Raw genomic sequence first — 22,686 nt, 5'->3', positions numbered from 1 at the left:
GAGGGAGAGAGAGAGAGGGAGAGAGAGAGAGAAAGGAAAGAGGGAGGAAGGGATGGAGGGAGGGAGAGAGGGAGGAAGGGAGGAAAAAGGAAAGAACAAGGAAGGAAGGAGAGAGAAAGAGAAAAGAAAGAAGAAAGAAAGATAGAAGGAAGGAAGGAAGAGAGAGAGAAAGAAAGGAAAGAGGGGAGGGAAGGATGGAGGGAGGGAGAGAGGGAGGAAGGGAGGAAAAAGGAAAGAACAAGGAAGGAAGGAGAGAGAGAAAGAGAAAAGAAAAAAGAAAGAAAGAAAGAAAGAAAGAAAGAAAGAAGAAAGAAAGATAGAAGGAAGGAAGAGAGAAAGAAAGAAAGAAAGAAAGAAAGAAAGAAAGAAAGAAAGAAAGAAAGAAAAAGAAGGAAAGAAAGAAAGGGGAAGGAGGGAAGGGCAGATGGGGGGAACGAGCCTGTAGCCTATGTTAAGGATAACCCTGATTATGTGAGGAGCTAAGAGTTTACATGGGAGAGTAAGCCTACTTTGGAGCGGTATGGAGATTCTTAATGTCAAGAAAACAATAATACACAGGTGTGACAGAGGATCCAGACGTAGTAACTTAACGCCATTTTTCATGTCTATGAGGCTTCAGAGCTACCTACAATCAGCAAAAATGATAGTTATAGTGTTTAACTTGGGTTTTCTTCTGGGCTAGCCACATGCACTCTAGCACGTTCTTAAAATACAATGGCAGTGAACCACGGATCTCACTCAGCCACTTGATCACAAGGGTGAACCACTGGGAATTCTCTAGGACAATGTGTTGCTAGGATACTGCGTCGCTAGGATACCGTCCTGCTAAACCTAGAATGTATGGTAGGCTATGTAGAATCTCTCCAACTTATAATATTTTTGTCTTATAATGAGTTTATCAGACTATGGCATCAAGTTCAAAGTCAGCTGTTCTATCCTGCCTATATAAGGTGATTCGGAAGAGAACAAATGATACCATGACAAAGGTAAATGAGACCCCCCCTTTGCACATGCCAAGAACTGGCGTGGCTTCTCACATGCAGTCAGTGCTCACAGCGTATGTGAGGCAGGATGATGTACTGAGTCGCTTTCAGATGGTTGAGAGGGGAAAAATGAGATACTCCGTGAACTTTAACTAAGTTTATGCCCTGAGTTAACATTTTTCTTCAGGGCTGTCTTTGTTCCTGTGTTCTGGCTTCTCCCTCATGGACCATCCCCTTCAAATACCTAAGCTGATTGCTCTCCTGTGACAGTCGTAAGGGCGTGACCAAGTGCTGGGAACAGGGAAGATAACTGCGGTCCCTTCCTGAGTCTCCTGATGTTCTCAGGCTGCGAATAAGCCAACTCAAAGAAGGGGTCGGTACCAGGGTATCTCGGTAAAAGAAGCAGTTGGAAGAATGTGCACTGGAAGGGTTTTATTATATATTTTTCTGTTTATTTGAGGTGGGGGGTGTGTGTCACACCTGCTGCTGTGTATATGTGGCAGTCAGACAACAATTGCCGGGAGTTGGAATTGAACTCATGTTGTCAGGCTTGGTTGCAAGCCCACCGAACTGTCTCACCAGCCCTACTAAAGAGCATGTCATCAATGCAGTATCATTTTCTTCAATAGAAAACAAAACCCTAGCCTCCTGAGATACATAAAATGGGGTCTAAATTACATACACAAATGCAATATGGACATCCCTCTCATGGTGTCCAAAGGGCGTTGTTTCCAAGATCCCTATCTATTCCAAGATCCTTGGAACTCAAGTTCCTTATATAAAATGGTAGACTATTTGTATGGAATCTATGCATAGCATCCACGTACTCCAGATAGGCTACTTACCGCTAATGTCACATAAGTGCTATGTAAGTACGTTTTACGTTAGAAAGTCATAATGTGCCAAACCCACAAACACTATCCAGCACACACAGTGCAAAATAGTATGGCATCCTCAAACAAAGGTTGACCATGTGCATTATCTAAAGGAAAACCGTTGGCAACTTTTACTAGTCTCATGAGAGACTAGTACCATACCTCAGATAGGTTAAAACAAAAGAAATTCAGAATTAGAAGAGTCGTCTCAAACTAGTTGTGTGTGTTTCACTTTAGAATCTTGGGAAGACTTTACTTTTTTTTATTTTTATTTTTTAAGAAAAATGGGCCACACACAGAATTGCCAGATCTTTTTTTAAAATCTGGAATAGGTTCAGAGACCCCTTCCCTTGAGTTGTCACACCTCCTTTTAGACTCCCAAGCTGCAGTTTTTAGCTACCCGAGTCAGAAACCAAATGCAGACATAGCTCACAGTTCCTGCCGCTGGCAGCTGAGACGGGCAGGCCAGCTGATGGCGGTCCTGTGTCAGCACAACAGCACAGCCTTTCCATGCAGACCCACCGATAAGCCATCAAGTGGCCACATGGGTCAGAGGTTATTGTACAGAGAGTCATCCTTGCGCTGCTGGCTCTATCTGAACTTAAAAAGCCCACCTTCCCACAGTAGAGGAATCCCTGTGAATTGTTTGACTGATCTGAACTCTAACACACACATTCTCCCCTTCCTCTTTTTCCCTCCTCTCCCCCTCCCCCTCTCTCCTTATCTACCCTGTGTACATGTTTAAGGCAAAATATGATTTTATTTTAGTAATTAGCTACTATCGAGTAAATTCTATGGAAGTAGTTGTTATATAGTGCTATTTAAGAATAAAGACAAGCCATAGAATAGATAAACTCACCCTCATATACCTGTACAGCTCTCTTGTGCTCTCTTTCTCCTCCCTTCTTCTCTCTCTCTCTCTCTCTCTCCTTTAGTCCCAGTTACATAAGTCCATATATCTTGGGATGAAGAGCTCAACATCTGTGTGTCTTAGTTAGGGCTTATATTATTGCAATGAAACACCATGATTTGGGGAGAGTCTTTCACTGGGGGAAGTTAGAACAGAAACTCAAGCAGAGCAGGAACCTGGAGGCAGGAGCTGATGCAGAGGCCATGGAGGGATGCTGCTTACTGGCTTGCTCCTCAGGGCTTGCTCAGCTTGCTTTCTTATAAAACCCAGGACCACCAGCCCAGGGATGACACTACCCCCAGTGGGCTGGGCCCGCCCACATGAGTCACTAATTGAGAAAATGCCTGACAGACAGATCTTATGGAAGCATTTTCTCAATTAAGGTTTCCTCCTTTCAGATGACTCTATTTTGGGTAACAAGTTGACATAGTAGCCAGCACAGCCTGTGACAGTTAAAAGGAGAATGTTAATTCGTAATTTTCACTCATCACCAAAGAAACCAACTGTGGTAGTTTGATAGGAATGGCCCCCCATAGACTCTTGCATTTGAGTGCTTGACCATAGGAAGTGGCACTATTAGGAGGCGTGGCCTTGTTGGAGGAAATGTGTCACTGTGGGGGCGGGCCTTGAGGTCTCCTATGCTCAAGCTACTCCTAGTGTGGCACACAGTCTCCTTCTGCTGCCTATGGATCTGGATGCAGAATTCCTCAGCTCCTCCAGCGCCATGTTTGCCTGCACGCTGCCATGCTTGCTGCCATGATGATAATGAACTAAACCTCTGAAACTGAAAGCCAGCCCCAATTAAATGTTTTCCATTATAAGAGTTGCCGTGGTCATGGTATCTCTTCATAGCAATAGAACCCTAAGATATCAACTTTCTGATAATACTATAGTGTTCTCTGAACACCCTGGCTCTGTCACAGTGTTTCATTTCTGGTATCCATCTTGGTGGCATGGCAGAATCTCAAGCCAAATTGGGTGACTGCAGCTGTTATTGCCACAGAAGCCTCTTCTACTGTTCTAAAATAATAAAAAAAAAGTTTAGTTATTTCTATACAAAGTATGTATTTATTGATTCAGTTACAAAACCTTTACAGGCACCTGTATGTCCAGGTTGCTGTTAGTTAAAGGAGAATAGAAAGATGGACGTCACACACAGGGTCTCTTCCTTGCATATGCCAACCCAAGAGGGCCCAAGATTGGCACCTCCTTAACATTATAGTTTTGGAGTAAGAAGTTTTATTGATTGACAGCTGCTTTTTCTGAGAAAGGGATAGCCCTCTGGACAAATGGTAGTTCTGGAACCGTGTTTAGTCATCACAAAGGAGTGTTAGTGGCACAGGGCACCAAAGGTAGTATGCATTGGACAGTGAACAGAGTGGATCCCACAGCAGGGCCACTCAAATCAAAATATTACTAGTGGTGCAACTTCTAAGAAGATGGCATATAAGAGATATCTCCCCAGAATGAGGCTTACTATGACATGGGGGGGGGTGATGGGGTTCCTGGGGGTGTTGGCCTCTCTTTGGGAGAACCCTAACAAATCAATGCTCACTTTTTTACACCACAGAACCAGTGATCCTTTGACAGGCTAGAACTTCCTTCATCTTGGCTACAGAGCCAGGCTTGAATGAGTGCTCCTGAAAGGCCACCATCTTGGTGGCTTCCCAGGCTCATGGTTCCTAATCCGCCCTGGCTTGCCCCAGAGGGGCTTATGGTTCTGTGTGGGGGAAAGGATGGGTATTTTAAAACCAATGCTTTTGTGTCATGAGCACCCAACACTAGGTGGAATGGATGTGTTTGTTGGGAGCCCCAAGCATCTTGACCAGGCTTCCCAAGTGGAGAGATATTTGACAAGGGCCTTTGAAGAAGGTGGTCGCTATGCGGTTAGAGACGTAGTCTTCTTAGAAGCCTTTTTCTGCATGGTTGCATTTTGAACTGGTGGGGAGATGTTTCTGGGTGCAGTTTTAGGAAAACCTGTTCTGGGTTGCGATGCATCCGACAGGCTTCCTCCTGCATTTTTCTGGCCCATCTTTGCTGAGGTTTCTTTCCACCACTGTGCTCTCCTCTCTTGTTGCTGGTGGCTTCCCCAGCCTTTGTTTGTGTTAGAAACAGGTAGTATTCAGAGAGTGACCATTCTTCTCGTTTTCTGCTGTGTTTAGATATTGGATGCCATGCCTGAGAGACTTCTCCAGGCTGTGGCCTCAACTTGGCCTGAAAACATGTAGGAAAATCTGTAGGAAAACATGTCTTGGCTGCATGATTTTCATACGGGGGAAAAAAAACAGGCTCTTAACACTGGATGGGGTCCTGCCCTTAACACAGGATGGAATCCCATAGGCACCATGGTGGGAAGTTGGCAGCTGAAAACTTACCAGCCTGCTGGGCAGTGTGAGAGGAGGTAACATGCCTCTTACTTTGGGAAGACTGGCTGAGATGAATCTGTGACTATGTAACTGGTGGTGAACTTCTGTTGGAGAGTATCTGGGTCTTCGTACTGTGATGACAGAGCCGTTTCCCTGGAGATTGTCCATTGATTTAAGGTGGTGACATTTCATGAGAAATTATCAATCTCAATGCAGAATAAGTTGGGATATCTCAGAAGGGATAAATTGGTGTGCTTGGAACTTTTCTATGAGTGTGTGTGTGAGTGTTTGCCTGCGTGTCAGTATGTGCATATGCACCGTGTGTGCCTGGTGCCCACAGATGCCAGAAGAAGGCATTGGGTCCCCTCAAACGGTTACAGATGGTTGTGAGCCGCCTTACGGGTGCTGGGACTCAAACCTGGGTCCTCTGCAAGAACAGCCAGTGCTCTTAATTTCTGAGCCAAAGAGTTTGCCCTATTCCTCTTGACTTATTGAAAAATGTTATAGTGTTTCCATATAAAACAGTCCAGTGCCTTCCTCCCGTTTCGTACCATTGGCTGGGTATGGCTGGGTACCTGTACACCATAATGCCATAATAACCATAATGCTTTTTCTTCTTTCTTCTTAGTCTGATGCCAACGCAAGTTACTTGAGAGCAGCTCGGGCGGGGCACCTGGAAAAGGCCCTTGACTACATCAAAAATGGGGTGGATGTCAACATCTGTAACCAGGTCAGTTGTGGTTATTGTTCTGGTTTGGTATTTTCACTGAAACTCGCAGATTCCTTAAAGTTTGCGCTAGCTATTGGCAGGACCTTCCTCTACCTGTCAGGGGGTTGATTTTTGTTGTTGTTAAATTTTGCCCACCCAATGCTGTCGTATTAGTCTCCGTCAAAGGGATGCCATACAGTGACATATGACTGATAGTAACAGGCCACCCTCCCTAGTTTTCACATTTTATTTGCACTCTACATTCCAGTGTTGTGCACACATGGGGGACACTGGCAAGCGGTTAACGGAGAAGTGTGTGGCGGGCTGTGGACTGTTGAGAACCCTGTTTTCAGTTCACTCTCCTTTCTCTTCCCATCAGAACGGGTTGAATGCACTCCATCTTGCTTCCAAAGAAGGCCACGTGGAAGTGGTCTCCGAGCTGCTGCAGAGGGAAGCCAACGTCGATGCAGCCACAAAGGTCAGTGTCACGGGCTGGGTGCCTTTGGTGACACTTATCTGGTTCTGTGAAGGGTCAACCCTCCATAAGAAGGAAGGGTGGGTGGGGGCATATCCTCATAGAAGCAGGAGGAGGGAGGATGGGATAGGGAGTTCCCAGGTGTGTGTGGGGGGGGGGGAAGGGCATTACATCTGAAATGTAAATAAAATATCCAATAAAAAAAAAAGAGTATCATTCTCATGAGCTTCATCATCTGTGCATCCCAGAGGCACTGAACAACGGGCTATGCTCATGCGTCTTCCCTCTCGTTTCACAGAAAGGAAACACAGCCTTACACATCGCATCTTTGGCTGGGCAAGCCGAAGTGGTTAAGGTCTTGGTTACAAACGGAGCGAACGTCAACGCGCAATCTCAGGTGAACTTACAACCGTATTGCAAAGGACTTTACCATTATTTACCAATAAGACTTCATGACCAAGCGTTTGCTTGAGTTACACGTCAGCTAAGGGCCCATCCCTTACAGGCCTGTCTTTATCAAGTAGTTATGATCAATCCTAGAGTTTAAATGTATCTTCATCTACAATTTGTGTTGCGAGAGGTAGAATTTTCAACCGTGGTCCACCTGTGAAAGGTCAGTCTACAAAAGGCCGTGACTGGCAGTCACACACAAATGTTCAGCAGATGTTTGAAATGGGGTCTCTTATACTATTTTATGATGGCATCTAGCTTGGGTCCACTCTCAGTGTTGCTAGTTGACATGGGAAATGAGGAAACATATAAATAAGAAAAGGCTTCTGGATTTTCATGATCCGTGATGCTTTATTAGTTGGGCACTGGGGCGTCGGGGGTGGGGTAACTGCTTAACCCTTCTTTACTAAGAAAGAATTGTTGTTTTCTGAAACAAATAAAATACAAAACAAAACAAAAACCCAGAATTTTTAAAAGTCCCCAAACTTTAAAATGTTTCTACTAGTTGTGCTGAATGTGACTCTTCCAATCATCTCTGTCTGTAGACAGTCACGAGGTCCTAGGAAAAGCACCATAGACTACCTGCTATCTTAATCTTAGTCTTTGGGGGAAAAAAAGTAGCTTTTGAACCTTGCTGGTTTAAAATAGCAGGCACTCGTCATCCAATCAGTGACATTAGCCTAGCATCCATCCAAGGCTGTACAGCAAAGCAGACACAGCGTCCACAGAGGACTGTTGCAGACATTTTAAATTCCAACCCAGGGTTTCTACTCCACATTTAACCCTTTAGTTCCTGAATAAAACCCACACACAGCCTTTATATTTACAATAAACTTAATCAGCACTAGAGCTGGACAGATGTCTACCCTCTCTCTGTGCTATTAAAATCTACTTTCCTATGGATAACCCCGAGTTATTACTCAACCATGTTTCATCTGGGCTGTTCTTAACTCCAATTGGCCAGCCCTCAGGGCCATGCTTTCATGACTCCTAACCCATGGTGGCTTCTCCTCCTCCTCTTTTACCTTCTTCTCCCCCTCTAGTTTCTCCTCTGAGCCCAAACTCGAGAACCCTAAACCCCGTCTATATCTCTTCTGCCCAGCTATTGGCTGCTGGCATCTTCATTCACCAATCAGAAATAACTTGGGGTCTATTTGGGAACTCTCTCATCTCTAGGACAACTAGGCCTTGTCCCCCTCTCCCCGGCCCCGCACTTAGCATTACAATACCAAACCTTAACAGAGGACAACCTCTTTTGGCCTGTGAAGCATCTGTCACTTGTCAGTGGCTCCTCCTCAGTGAAAAGCACTGTATGTATTGGTGATAGAACAACCCTGCAATTTTGCCAAAGATGAAGGATTTAGTGAAGTCGGGGAACGTGATATTAGCAGACAATGGAGCCCATGGTTATAATATAACGTTGGGATTCTCCAGCAGCCTCGGGATAAGAAATATGGGAAGAATTAGGGTGGGTGTTTGATGAGGAATAACCTGAAAACCAAAATATTATGTGAAAACAGTGAGATTTTTGAGTTCTCAAGTGCTTCTTGTGAGATTCATGCTGCGCAGAACCAAAAGCGGCGAGGGAGGCCAAGGTGACATCTTTCTATTGGAAAAGCTCAACTTTGTCAACCCCTCCCCGAACCTCACACAAAATCACACATCATTTAGTTTTTCCGGATTAAACTGGATGCCCTGGTCATGCCAGGCAAGAACTCTGCCAATGAGCCCTGGCCCCGACCCTTTATTTAATCTTTTTTTGCATTTCTGAAAACACCTCACGACTATTGTTAGTTTTAAAAGTCTGTCTTTGACCTTTGAGAGAAAGTCTCAACACACTTTTAAAAAATAAATTTAAAACTGGGTAGCAGTGGCACATGCCTTTAATCTACCAGCACTCAGGAGGCAGAGGAAGGGTCCCTCAAAGTTAAAAACACTTAGCTTGCAACTGCAGGGTCTCTCGGTCATTCACTCCCTACTGGGAGCCAGCCCGGCTTGGTGGGAGGAGAAGATGATCTTCTTTCTTCTCCTCCAGTCGGTCGGTTCTTCTTGAGGCAGCTGAAGGGGATGGGAAGAGCATAGGCAGTGGGTAAGACCTAGGGTGAGGCTACTGTAGCTGCCCTGCTCTCTGGTATCCTCTGTCCAGAAACTTCAGTTTCTGGCACTTAACACCTCAACCCAGGGACAGCAGAGAATTAGGCAAATATCCTTAGTACTCTCTCTGCAGGCACTGCCAGGCTCTAACTTAGGTCTGTTAGTTTGAGGTCTCAGGAAGAAAAGACACTTAGAAAAGTTATTATGGTTTATTACCAAGTATAAGAAATTTTCTATTAAAGCTATCTAAGGGGAAAAGTGGGAAGGTCCTAAGTGACGAAAAGGAAAAAATTCTAACAAAGGAAAAATTCTAAGTGGGGAAATTCTAAGAGGGGAAGAAAGAAGGAGAGGGGAGAGAGAGAGAGAGACAGAGAGACAGAGAGACAGAGAGAGAGACAGAAAGAGTGGGAGAGAGAAAGGGAGGTGAGAGTGAGAAAGTGAAGAGAAGTGAGTGAGAAAGAGAAAAGTGAGTTGCTAACGAACGTCCCTTTGTCTTGTACATCATTCAGAGTTCCTGATCACATGTTACAAAGTTCATCACAAGTTCACACCAAAATTCAAATCATAATTGAAATAGAAGTTTACAACACAGAATGTTTACATGCGTATCCATTAGGAGTAATTATCTGGCTAAACATCCATCACCTGTCTAGCTCCACAGGTTCACTGAAGGGTTAAAACTATAACTAAGAAATTAGTGAAGTTTTGTATAGATAAACCCAGGCAATATTTTCTCTTCTGTCCTAGCACCTATAATAAATTGTGAGTTCCCTTTTAGTGACCTTTCGTTAATTGTTTTACAACCTCTTGGAATGTGCTCTGAGCAGAAGAGAGTCTGGTTACTATCTAAGTGCTGTTAACTGATGACACTTCGGAGACTGGCAGAGTTCTTATTGCAGTTTTGACTATCAGAAAGGGACATAATACCAGTCCCACTATAAAAAGAGCTAAATAATCATTGATATAATTTTAGCAATTCTTATAGGATCATCATTAAGACTTAAGGAGTCATCTATTTGTCTAGATAGCATCACTACGAGACAGTACATCTTTGTGGGTCTGCAGAGATCTGCTCCAAAGGGGAGTGCTATTAATTAGTGATTGTTATGTATGTTTAATAATAATAGTAATAATAGGAAAAGCATATTAATAGCAGGATCTTTCCTAAAATATGTCCAGCACAGCCTTGCTGATGTGGCACACTTGTCACAGATAATAATCCGAGGCCAGCATTTCAGGATGATCAACTGCTAATTATTAGCTTGTCCTATTATGGCTCCTGACAGCTCCCCTTGTTACTTCCCTGGATTTGAACTCTTGTCCCGTTGTCTGTGAGAAGTTCGCTTTGAACAATAATGCTTTTACAGAAAGGAACAAAATAAAATTAAAGTTTAGCAAATATACTTTGAGATATGAACTAGCCAACTACAGAAGAAAATGAGAAACGTGTGCTTTAAATATTTTCTTTTAGTCAGGTTTATTCTTGTGGGCGGAGAGGCCATGCGTGAGCTAGCGCACACACCTGGAAGTCAGATGACGAGTGACCAAATCAGTTCTTTCCTCTCACCATGTGGGTCCCAGGGGTCCAACTCAGGTTGTTGGGATTGACCTTTCACCTGCTGAGCCATCTCAAAGGATTGCATCATACACCACACACACACACACACACACACACAAACACTGCTGCAGTTTTGTCTATTGAAAAATAGGGAGCAGGAAGCAGCGAGCGATGAGATAGTAGGAAGAGTCTTGAATCCGTTTCCAATCAGAATATCTCCTTCAGATCTTGCACACATTCCTGATTATGCCCGAGGGCAGCCGTAGCCATGAACCTGCCAGCAGTAAGTGGGAAAACTGCGGTCTAGATGAATGAAGCCCAAATCCGTTTTAATTTCAATTTATACACGTTCCACACTGATGATGCCGTAAAAGAGAGAACGGAGCCTGTGAAGTCCCTCTCCTTGCAGCTGTGCCTGGGGATCCCCGTCACACACACACACACTTCCTCCTCTATCTGGAAACCTGGCCTCGTGTGCCTCCTGAGCCCTGCTGTGGCTAGAAGGAACAGTGAGGTGACCATGCTTTGGAACCAGAAGTTTGTGCAATTCTTAAGGAGGAACCTTACATAGACCAAAAGACAGTAATGGCCTGGAAGAAGACACTGTAGCTCAATGGATCAAGCGTTTGCTAAGCATGCCTAGAGCCCTGTGTTCCATCCTAGCATCACATAAACTGTCTATGATGGTACATGGTTCTGGTCCCAGCATGTGGGAGGTAGAGGCAGAAGGATCAGAAGTTCAAGGTCATCTGTACGAGGCCAGCCTGGACTACATAAAACACTGTCTTAAAATAAACAAAATGTAGCCGGGGGGTGGTGGCGCATGCCTTTAATCCCAGCACTTGGGAGGCAGAGGCAGGCGGATTTCTGAGTTCGAGGCCAGCCTGGTCTACAGATTGAGTTCCAGGACAGCCTGGGCTACACAGAGAAACCCTGTCTCAAAAAACCAAATAAATAAATAAATGAATGAATGAATAAAATGCTTTTTTAAGTGGAAATTTTATTCATGTACTAACACATAAAACATGGTAATGTTCACACTCAAGAAAGATAGACCAGTGTGCAGGAACACACCTGTAATCTCGGCACATGGGAGGCTGAGACAGAAGGATCACGAGTTCTAGATTGTGGGGGGAGAGATGGAGGAAGGGAGAACGGTAGGGTCTCTAAGTGAGATTTCACCTATAAAGTCTTTCTTTTTCAAATGTAAGAAACAGTTTGGAAAGTACCGGTGAGATGATTCAGTCATAAAGGTACCCCCTGCTGAGACTGAGGACCTCAGGTCAACCCCAGGACCCTGTGGTCAAAAGCGAGAACTTGACTCTTATAAGTTATCCCTTAACTTTCACATGTACACATGTATGTGTAAGCAGATACATACGTGCACACATACACACACAATAATAACAATTATAATATGAATATTTCCTTCCTATCTTTAAAAAGAAATAGTTGAGAATCCCTTCCCCTCTTGAATCTTTCTATTTATTCTCATCCCAAACACTGCCCTCCCTTTCTGCTCCTTGAACCTTAATAACAATGACACAGGTCAGCACTGGAATCGTGTTCTTGTGCATTTGAGCATGATAGATAAAAGTATAGGTTTTGTTTTGTTTTCCTTTGGTTGTGAGCTTAGCTTTTTCTGGCTGAACCATCTCTCTAGCCCTGCATTTTATTTTGTGTTGCTGTTTCAGGATTCTTGTTTGTTCGTTTGTTTACTTTAAATGAATTTTGGTCATTACCTTTATCTCATGTCTTAACAATTTTTTAATCCTTCCTTAAAAGAGTTTACATTCCCATAACCTCTTTGCCATACCATACTGTGGACATGACTCAACAGAGAAAGAGTCAGAATTCTCAGCACCCCACATAAAAGCCAGGCAGGAATGATAGTCTACCTGGAACCCCAGCACACAGGACGGGGGCATCGAATCCTCAGAGCAAGCTGGTTAACTAGACTAGCCTAAACACACACACACACACACACACACACACACACACACACACACAGCATTGGCTAATTAAATTGTAATTGTAAAGAATTTATTTCTTTTTAACCCTTCAGTGTTTTGCACTGACTACAACAGCAATACACAGCATTTACCATTTAAGATAAAGAAACTGCTCGGGTAAAATCGCCAACTTTCCCTTTTCTCTCTCATCCTTGACTGCATCCAAAAGCATAGCTGACTGTGTTTATACAGGGAGGCTTTGTCTCTGGTAGTATTTTGACTATGGACGTATTTTGAACAAACAAGTTTTCTTACTTGTTTTAACAAAGGGCAAAATACGTCAGATGTGATCCCTGGGGTACCCTTAAGGGTTTACCCCACATCCAGATGTCCCCTGTGTTATAAGAACCAGATTCTCACAGTCAGACAGGTAGGTGACTGGTATAGATGCCCCTGACATTTGACTTTTAATCTGACTTTCACAGAATTTAGTGTCACAGAAGCTTCAGTGACATACTTTACTGTGTAGTAGTTGGCCACGATGAAGAACACTTAGGAAGGGATGTCCCTCAGATCTGAGGTAGTTTTGTGGAGTTTGTTTGTTTGGTTTTTTTGTTTTTCTTTTCCTGTGTCAGGTTGAGTGTGATGGAGCATGGAGACAAAGTTCTTAGTCTGCAGATTTGCATGCGTATCATAGCCCCGATATAAACACTGAGCGCAGAAGGTATCAGAGATAACAGATAAAATCAGATTTTAAATAGCACACTGACTGTATCTTAAGCTGCCCTTCCCTGGGGGACTTCAATCTACTGTTGTCACAAGAAGAAAATGTAAATTGAGCTCCAGGATGCTCCTGTCTTAACTGGCTCTGTTTTGATGTTTTCCTAATTTTTAAACAAATATGAAAATGGAGAAGAAGCATCTTTCTCAAATCTGGCCATCCCCTGGGTCCAAGTGCCTTCTGACCAACACGTGTGATAGTTATAGGCTGCCCCATGGTGGTACCATGAATTATGGGAAAGATGCCTTATGCCTCTGGGCCAGTCTAGTGGCAAGATTTTTTTAGGCAGTCTCTTCAAAAGATACTTGTAGATTCTTTATTAGTAGATAACATGTATATTATATAATTGGAGTTACTCGAATTAAGAAAGCAAGTTTCCAAAGAGCTTATTGGCTTTGGATTGGGGACCCTTGAGAACGGAAGGCTAAAGAGGAGACAGAGAGTTCTGGAAAACTGATCACTGGAGTAGAGGAAGGAGAACCTAGACAGAGTGAAAGAGTAAGAGAGCCCTTTGACAACATCCGTTGAGGTTTCTTCAACTATCATCCCTGAGGGAGCATTTGGTATTGAAACTGGAACATTCTTGTAAGGGAGGGAAGCACAAAAAACATTTCATCAGCACAGATAGCAGAAAGCGAGTAAGACCCTTCGGGGCTACATACTGTGTGATCTCATTCATATGAAATGTCCGAAGTAAGCAAAGCCACAAACACAGGACAGGGATGGGTGGTTGCCAAGATTGTAGAAAAAGGCAGATGTCAAAATTGGTACCAACAGGTGCCGGGTGAAGGATTAGTGGTCAGCATCTCCCAGTGGTTCTTGCCCAGCAAGGCTCTCCTCCCAGTTCTATGAGCACATAACCCCACTGAACTGTATATTTCATAAGGATGAGTTTTATGGAGTGAGAATTCAGTGTCAATAAGCACATATTTTTAGGAATCAAAAATTGTGGAAAAAAAAAGTGAATAGGAATGTGACTTTTGGAAAAGACCAGTTTCTCTGGAAACTTACGCTAGAAAGGCAAGAAGCCCTGTCTTAGTTAGGTTTTTACTGCTGTGACTAGACACCATGACCAAGGCAACTCTTATAAAGGACAACATTTAATTGGGGCTGGCTTACAGGTTGAGAGGTTCAGTCCATTATTATCAAGGTGGGAGCATGGCAGTGTCAAGGCAGGCATGGTATAGGAGGATCTGAGAGTTCTACATCTTCATTTGAAGGCTGCTAGCAGAATACTGACTTTTAGGCAGCTAGGATGAGGGTCTTAAGCCCATGCCCACAGTGACACACCTCCTCCAACAAGACCACACCCCCTAATGGTGCCACTCCCTGGGCCAACCATATAGGAACCATCACAAGCCCTAAACCACAGAGGGAGCCAGGCACAGTGGGATAACACACCTGTGACCTCAGCACTTGGGTGGTAAAGGATCGGAAGTTTAAGGCTAGCCTCAGCTATATAGTAGATTCTAGGCCAACCTATGGTACATTAGACCTTGTCTCCAAAGAAAAGGAAGTGGGGAAGTAGTTGTGGGAAGCAGTTATGCTCAGCCATACTATTTTGCATGCGAGTCTTTCTTTGGTCTGTGAAATAACATCTGTCATATGTTTGAAGCAATTGGAAGTTAAAATAACTTCCTTCCCAAGCTGGAACTCTCTGAAAATGCCTACTTTTATATGAAAACAGTTACATCTTTATTTGCAGTAGACGATTGACGCTTGGAGCATAACAGCTGAATCCATTTTCCTCTGTATCCTTGCAGCAGCCAGTAAATCATTTCATTCACGGTAGTACCTCAAACACGTGAGGATACACAAGTATGCTTGTTCACCTATGGTGCATAAATTGCTAGAAGTTTCTTTAAGACTACTGGCTGTGAATACCAACTCTACGCTTGTACGACTAGCAGTCTAATTGTGATTTTAGTCATGAATTACATACACTTATATAATGACCGAGGTAAGGGCTGCTGCGCTCGGTTCTCTAATGACTGTAAATGTTGGCAATGAAGGATTATCGATGTCATTTTCTGCGAGCACTGCTCAGAATACGTATGTTCAGTGCCAGCTCGGCAGAGCAGCTCACAGGACCCTTGGTTTTTTTCTTTTGCAGAATGGCTTCACGCCGTTGTATATGGCGGCCCAGGAGAACCACCTGGAAGTCGTCAGGTTTCTTCTGGACAATGGTGCCAGCCAAAGCCTGGCCACAGAGGTGAGCACCCTCCGTTCTTCCATAGTTGATCTTGTGTGTCCGAAAGACATCTTGGGGAGCCTAGAGCTAAGAATGTTCTCACTAGGCTTTCTATGGCTGCTGTAAGAATTTTCTTACCGCTGTTGTTGGGTGTTTAACGTGTTGACTTTTTTATGAGATGCCCTAGGAACTCTATTTTTAGTCTTTGAACATTCTCTCATTGTACAGATATTCTTTATCTGCTCAAGTTCCTGGTCTACCCTATAATTAAGCTATCATTTTAATTCTTAACGTATTTTATTAATAATAATTTTTGCTTTCTTGCCTCCAAGGCAACCATTGTTTTAATGAATAATAACCATAAATGTGGGGGGAGGGTTCCAGATTAGTGTTAGGCTAATTACAATAATTGAATATATGTACATACATACATATATATATATATATATGAAGTTAACTAATTATACTTAATCCATACTTCCAAATAAGACTATTATACACATTTAACTACCCAATAACAGTGGTATTTTTTGTGGGGAATATCTTCTACAGTCTTGAATAGAAAAACTACTTAAAAATGAAAATGATGTAAGCCTCTGGTACTGTCTAAAATGTAGATTTTTTTTTTTAATCTGTCATTGGGCACTGTCATCACTGATCAAACATGTCACTGGAAAGCTGTTGCTAACAGGAAATGTGTTGCTTGCACATTCTTCACTTTTAATTCAATAATGAACCCTAGTAGGTAGCCCATTAGCTCACTGCAAAGCCACCACTCTGGCCAGGAGGCTGGTGTGACTTCTAAGTGGCACAGGAAAGAAGGAAGGGTATGCGAGACTGGATGTTTCTCACCCAGCCTTTGACTTTAATGCCTTCCTGAAAGCCCAGCAAATGAATGAAGAGACCCTTCATATACCAGATGACCAATGAGGCATGAACTCTTATCAGGGAAAGAAGATCCGGTCTTTGGGCCTTGAGTTTAAAGGGGAAAAGGTTGTGGAGGGGAAACCAGAGCTAGCCTGCAACATTGTTGCAACCGATAAGCAGGCGTCGCACCAGTGCTGAGCACCTGGTGGCCTCCGAAAAGTTAATGATTATGTCATTTGTGGAAAGACATTCTGTTGTGTTTTATAAAAAAGAAAAGGAAGCCAGGGATATGTTGGATATTGTGAGGTATGGTGTGGGGGAATGGGGTGTCTCTGCGGGCCCATGCTGAGGTATCCCTTCCCCCTGAGGGACCGGAATAGAGTTTATTTAGGGCATGGGGGGGGGGGAGTTGAGGGGTTAGTAGAAACAGAGAAAGGCATGGAGAGAGAGAGAGTGAGAGACAGGGGAGCGAGGGAGGGAACAAGGGAGGGAGGGAAGAAGGGAGGGGAGGCCAGCTATGAACATGTGGAGGTTGGTGGGAGGGAAATGAGGAGAGAAAAGGACAGGTTGGGGGAAGAGAATAAGAAGAGCAAGACAGTGAGGAGGGGGCAAGCAGCCCCTTTTACAGTGAGTCAGCATACCTGGCCATTGCCAGGTAACTGTGGGGCAGAGCCTAGAAGAAATGCCAACACTTTCTATTACAGATAAAGAATATAAAAATAGTATGCAGGACTGTTAGTGTAACTCACAGTAACAGTCTCTAAAAACTGAACTAGGCCTATGTATGCACCGAGGGAGCACTCATCAGTGAATGTTGGCATGCCCATCTGACTGTATGCTACCCAGCATTATTGAAACTGAGCAAGACTACAGCACAGATGGAGTGATATGTCCACACCCGGCACATTCTTATCACTGCCTCGAACCTCACTTCGTACCCTTCCCTTCTGTCTGGGATTTCATCATGAGAATCTATTGTGTATCTGAGAATATTCTTCAATCTAGTCAAGAAATGGTTACTTTGAGCTGGAGAGACGGCTATGTGGTTAATATCACTGGCCTGCTCTTTCAGAGGACCCAGGTAGTGTTCCCAGCACCCACAAGGTGACGCATGATTACCTGGAACTCCAGTTTCAGGGGGATCTGATGCCCTCTGCTGACTCTTATGGATACTACATACACATGGTCCATAGTACATGTGCAAACAGAGCAAGCTATACACCTAAAATAAAAATCAATATATCTTTAAAAAAGAAAAAACACTAAAGGGGTAGTAAATGTTATCTTTTTGGAATTTAGCTTTGTCTTAGTTTCGTTTTCTTTTTTACTTCCTGCGATTAAAGACCATGGCCAAAAGCAATGTAAGGGGAACAGGGTATGTCACCTCATACATATAGTCTATTATGGAAGAAAGTCAGGGCAGGGACCTGGAGGCAGGAGCTGACTCAGGCCAGAGAGGAAAGCTGATAGCTGGCTTACTCCCCAGAGATTGTTCAGCCTAGTTTTTTATACAGCCCAGGACTACAGCTCAGGGCGGTAGCATCCACAGTAGGCTAGGTTTTCCCACACCAATTAATAATCTAGAAGATGCTTGCATAGACTTGTCAGTCAGCCAATCTGAGGAAGACATTTCTCAATTGAAGCGTCTCTTCTCAAATGTCATTTGCTTGTGTCAATTTGACAAGAAACTAACACAAACTTCCGTTATTGTTTTTTAGGGTTATTTTAATATCTTGGTAGGGTTCATTATGATTAAATTAATGAGAATAGTTGTAAAAAAAAATCAAACACTAGAATTTCCATATCTCATATGAAGCACAATTTCATGACTAAGAATATCCCAAAGTTGAGGTCCTTTCTCCATGGCAAGGAAGCCTGTTTAACGCAGAAGGACTGGAGAAATAGAACACAAAGCAACCAAAATAGGCACTTGTGTGCCGTGACACCCAGATAAACAGACTATGAGCACACATTTGGAGGCTGAGTTCAGTCAGTGGACTTATCTACCTTTGGACAAACAGCTGACTACTTTCTAAGGCTCTTTTCCCACTGCGCCATTTTTTAGTTTTATGGAGCAGGCAGTAGAGGAGAGACCCCTATCTTTTAACACAAGTCACGTCGTGTCTTTAGGCAGGTTGCCCTCACAGTCTATCTAGATAAGATCTGATTTGCCACAAACAGCTGATCCTTCAGGTGATGTCTCTTCCTATTCTCTTAGTGTTGGAGACCCAAAGAAAAGTCAATACAAGTAAGTCTTTTGTTCATTAGCCATTCAATACGCAATGTTGCTTTCCAATTAGCTATCCTCAGTAGCGTCCGTTAGACAGAGCTCCGTGGAGGGAGGGCAACTGTAGGATAGGTTAAATAGCAGATTTTTTAAACAGGATTTTAAAATGACTAGGAGATGGGCCCAATCTCTTTTTCTCTTCTTTCTTCTTGGAGATGCTAAGGATCAAACTCAGGGCCGGACTCCATGCCCAACACCCACTCTTCTGCTGAGCTGTAGCTCAAGGGTTTGAGGTGTTTGTGCTTAGGAAGTCGTCTTCTCATTCCTGTGCTCTACATATGGGATGGTTTGCAGTTGCTGCTCCCTTTTGTGTTTTGCCACTCGGAAGCATGAGGTTCAATTTGGTTGTTTCAGCACAAGCAATCATTAAACCCTTGGTTAGCATCATTCTCACCCCTCGCTGGTGATGATGTGGCTGGTACCCACAAGGCCCAAGCTCTTCTCTCGAGAAGTTTAGCCACATTTCCTTCCTGATTTGACTTCTCTTGAGAAGTCAAGCAAAAACCAGAGCCACAAAGTTTAGCAATTAACACCTCAAAGCGGGGTGGGGGTGGGGGGGGGTCCGATGGTCCTTAATTGGCTTATGCTAGAAGGCTGCTCTTACTGGTGCTAATCGGATTATCTGCCGTGCAGCTTTTCTAGTGCAAAGTACTTCCTGATTCTGTGGTTTACAGTTTGTTTAGACAGAACTCTGTTATGGCTCAAAGCCGTCCTAGGCTGTCAACGCCACTCTGACCTTGCTTCAGTGTTTTCCACGGGTGCAGAATTGACTCTTCACACAGACTTTCTATTATCACATGCCTCTTCAAAACAAATGCATGGGGTTCCTGGAAAGAACACACAGCTGTAGGGTGCTTGCCTGGCATGCGCTGACCCTCAAGTTTAGCTCACCAGAACTGTTTCAATCGCAAAATACAATGAAAAGAGAAACCCTAAATTTTCCTCCAGAGATAATGTCTGGTTCATCCATCATGTCTTTGCATAGATAAGTGCACTGGGATGTTTATGAAAATGATTCTTGCATAGACCTTCATGTATATAATGAGTAATCTTATATATATTAAGTACACATTAATATATATAATACATTAATCTATAAAATCTTACATTAAAAGATCAGAAGTAATCTTTTTGAATTATAGCATGCTGTATCCTGCACTCTATGTGTATAAGAGTGAAGCTATGACCTCATCTTGCTGATATCTTGGTTCAGCCCTGATTTGGTATCTCACTAAAAATTATAGAAATATCCTTTTCCTTCTGATTTTCTTGGGTAGTATAATTGAGAGAAATGGGTAGCCAGATCCTATAGAAGGGAGTGGAGGTGGGAACCAAATAGAGAGAGGAGAGAGAGGCCATCCCATTGCCTCCTGATTTCATAATAGAATCATAAGAAAGTACTGTCTCAGGGAGGAAGAGAGCCAGTAGGAATTCCTGCGCACACCCTCAGTTAGTGGTGGAACTCGTGGATAGGATCCACACAGGAAGAAACTGGCCAGAAATGTCCCTGATAGTCTTTGTCTGATGTTGTGCAATCCTTGAATATAAATGTATTCAGTCCAACAATGATGTAGGCTTTTATCATTTTCCCAGCAAAGGAGCAAATGATGAATGTCTTCCTTAGCATCCAGGTACCTAGTCCCCTCCTCGGCCTCATTGACGCTCTACTGATATATTTGTATCAGAGGACTACAGAAATAACCACGACCACAGTAAAAAAAAAAAAAAAAAAAAAAAAAAAAAGATGAGAAAAATTGCCCATCTGTTCACCAATAAAAATCATTTTTAGCATTCCTTTGGGTAAACAGAAATGAAGCCATGGTTGAAGGGCCATGTGAGACATTGTTGGGGTGTTTTGTCCTGTGTCATTTCTCTCTCCTCTCAGCAACACTACACCAGGCACGATTTAACAAAGCTCTGTGAAATGTATTCCTGTCTCTTTTTTGTCAAGTCCCAGGGAGCTTCAGAGCATAAACACAGTGTGTAGCATATACATGAACATCCAGATAGATTCTGGAATTCCATTTCACTGAACTCCCAGAAGCACTGGCACCCTCAGTTCAGCAGCGGGGAACACTGGGAAGTATTGGGCCAAGAGTCCACGTGTCAGACAGGAGGCTCATGGCGTGCGAGGATCTGTCACGTGGCATGGCAACTATCGTAGCATGTCGTGCGGACCAGAATTGCTAGAGGAAAATGTTTCTATCGATCTCACCATAAGAACATTAGGCGGGCTGGAGAAATGGCTCAGCCGTTAAAGGCTAGGCTCACAACCAAAAATATAAGAACACTGGGCATTTGAGATGGCATGTATGCTTAGTAACTTAATTTCGGAATTCCATTGTATTTGTAAGTCACAACCTCATATCGTCCCTATAAATACACAAGTTGAGATAACAAACTATTGCCGGGCGGTGGTGGCTCACACCTTTAATCCCAGCACTTGGGAGGCAGAGGCAGGCGGATTTCTGAGTTCGAGAGTTCGAGGCTAGCCTGGTCTACAGAGTGAGTTCCAGGACAGCCAGGGCTACACAGGGAAACCCTGTCTCGAAAAAAAAAACAAAAAAGAAAAAAAAAGAAAAAAGAAAAAAGAGATAACAAACTATTAAAGTCAGGTACTACGTGATTCCTGTGTAATTCCCCTTGCTGCTTAGAGAAGCCAAGAGCCTCTCACATAGGCCTGTCTTAATATGGCGACGGCCGCGCTCTCCCTCAGACACAGGCTAGGTCATAGTGAGTCCTTACCTCATCTTTAAAGTATTGATGAGGAAGTCCTCATTTAAAATCTCCTTTGTAAACTTTGCCTACATTGAACTTGACAATACCGTTCCGTAAGATTGCCTCATGTATACTGATATTTGGACTTCATTTCTGTTTACATAGCACCTTTACATATTTTTAATTTTTTTTTCCAATTAGTGTATAATTAATAGCCTTGGATAGGAAAAAAGTTCATAGAAACTTCTTGGTTTTTTTCATTTGAGTGCATATTACATGTGTTATTATAGAAGTAACTACGTAGTGGGTATGTGCTTTTTAAATCTGCCAAACCCTAAACAAAAACTGGTCGTCGCCCATCCAATCGGAATCCTAAGAAAGTACCCACGTGGCTGATCTTGACACATCTTTCTTTTTGCAGGACGGCTTCACGCCATTGGCCGTGGCTCTGCAACAAGGTCATGACCAAGTCGTGTCCCTCCTGCTCGAGAACGACACGAAGGGAAAAGTGCGTCTCCCAGCCCTCCACATCGCGGCCCGGAAAGACGACACCAAGGCGGCAGCTCTGCTCCTGCAGAACGACACCAACGCGGACGTGGAGTCAAAGGTAGGACCCCAGATCGCGGCATCCTCTGGCATCCCTGTCTTAAGTCAGACGGGCAACCTTCGGGAACACCCGGCCTCCCTCCTGGCAAGCTTGTGCCAAAAGAAACATAGGACATAACTAAAAGGATTGAGAACATGTTTCCCGAGCCAGCCAATGCTGTCGCCCCATGCCTCAGCCTGAGAAGCCACAGAAGGTTGTGTCGTGGCATCTTATGCATGCCAAAAGGGAGACAATTTCAGAAAAGGATTTCCATGCTTCCATAGTTTCCTCCCTTCCCGTTTCACGACGTATTGAACAGTGCAGCTCAAACGTGAGGGCTAAGCTACAAAGTGCTATTGACCATGTGTGCAAACTTCCAAGGGGTTGATCCCTACGGTGATTGGCAGCACAGCCAGGGCGGTTGCGCTGTGGAAAGCTTGCCTCGGGGGAAAGAGCCACAACCGAAGACTCCCGGAGTCTTGCTTGGAAGTTCGTAGTGGGGCAAGTGGGGACGGGCTAGGTCTCTGTGTAGCCGTTCTTTGTGGAGTCTAGCTTTCTTCCTGCACCCGGTCCCCATCCATCATAGCTTCCATCTTCTTCCCGTAGCTGCCATGAGCTTCCTGCCGTCCACGTCACGGAGTGAACTAACCGTTCATTTTTTCCTCCTCTTTGCCTCCCAATGTTTTAACCTAGATGGTGGTGAATAGAGCAACTGAGGTATATTTACGTATCTGTCTCCATTTTTTGTTGTTGTTGTTTGTTTGTTTGTTTGTTTGTTTGTTTTGTTTGTTTTTGTATAATCGGGATCTGCTTCATCGCTTTCCATTTCTTAGGTTTGCTGCCTCATCCCCCGCCCCCTCCTTCTCTGCATTGCCTTCTGTAGG

General features: G+C 43.7%; 1 protein-coding gene across 1 annotated transcript in view; it reads left to right on the top strand.

The window, feature by feature from the left end:
• Window positions 1-22,686, top strand: part of Ank3 (ankyrin 3) — a 316,865-nt gene that overhangs the window by 97,186 nt on the left and 196,993 nt on the right. The window contains exons 2-6 of the mRNA XM_028780242.1: window positions 5,763-5,864; window positions 6,223-6,321; window positions 6,617-6,715; window positions 15,267-15,365; window positions 21,638-21,823. Of these exons, the coding sequence (XP_028636075.1) occupies window positions 5,763-5,864; window positions 6,223-6,321; window positions 6,617-6,715; window positions 15,267-15,365; window positions 21,638-21,823 (585 nt within the window). The remainder of the gene's footprint in view (window positions 1-5,762; window positions 5,865-6,222; window positions 6,322-6,616; window positions 6,716-15,266; window positions 15,366-21,637; window positions 21,824-22,686) is intronic.

The sequence above is a fragment of the Grammomys surdaster genome, unplaced genomic scaffold (assembly GCF_004785775.1).
Source record: "Grammomys surdaster isolate TR1022 unplaced genomic scaffold, NIH_TR_1.0 367, whole genome shotgun sequence".
Taxonomy (NCBI): Eukaryota; Metazoa; Chordata; class Mammalia; order Rodentia; family Muridae; genus Grammomys; species Grammomys surdaster.
The sequence above is the reverse complement of the archived record's forward strand: the minus strand, read 5'-3'. Positions and strand labels throughout refer to the sequence as shown.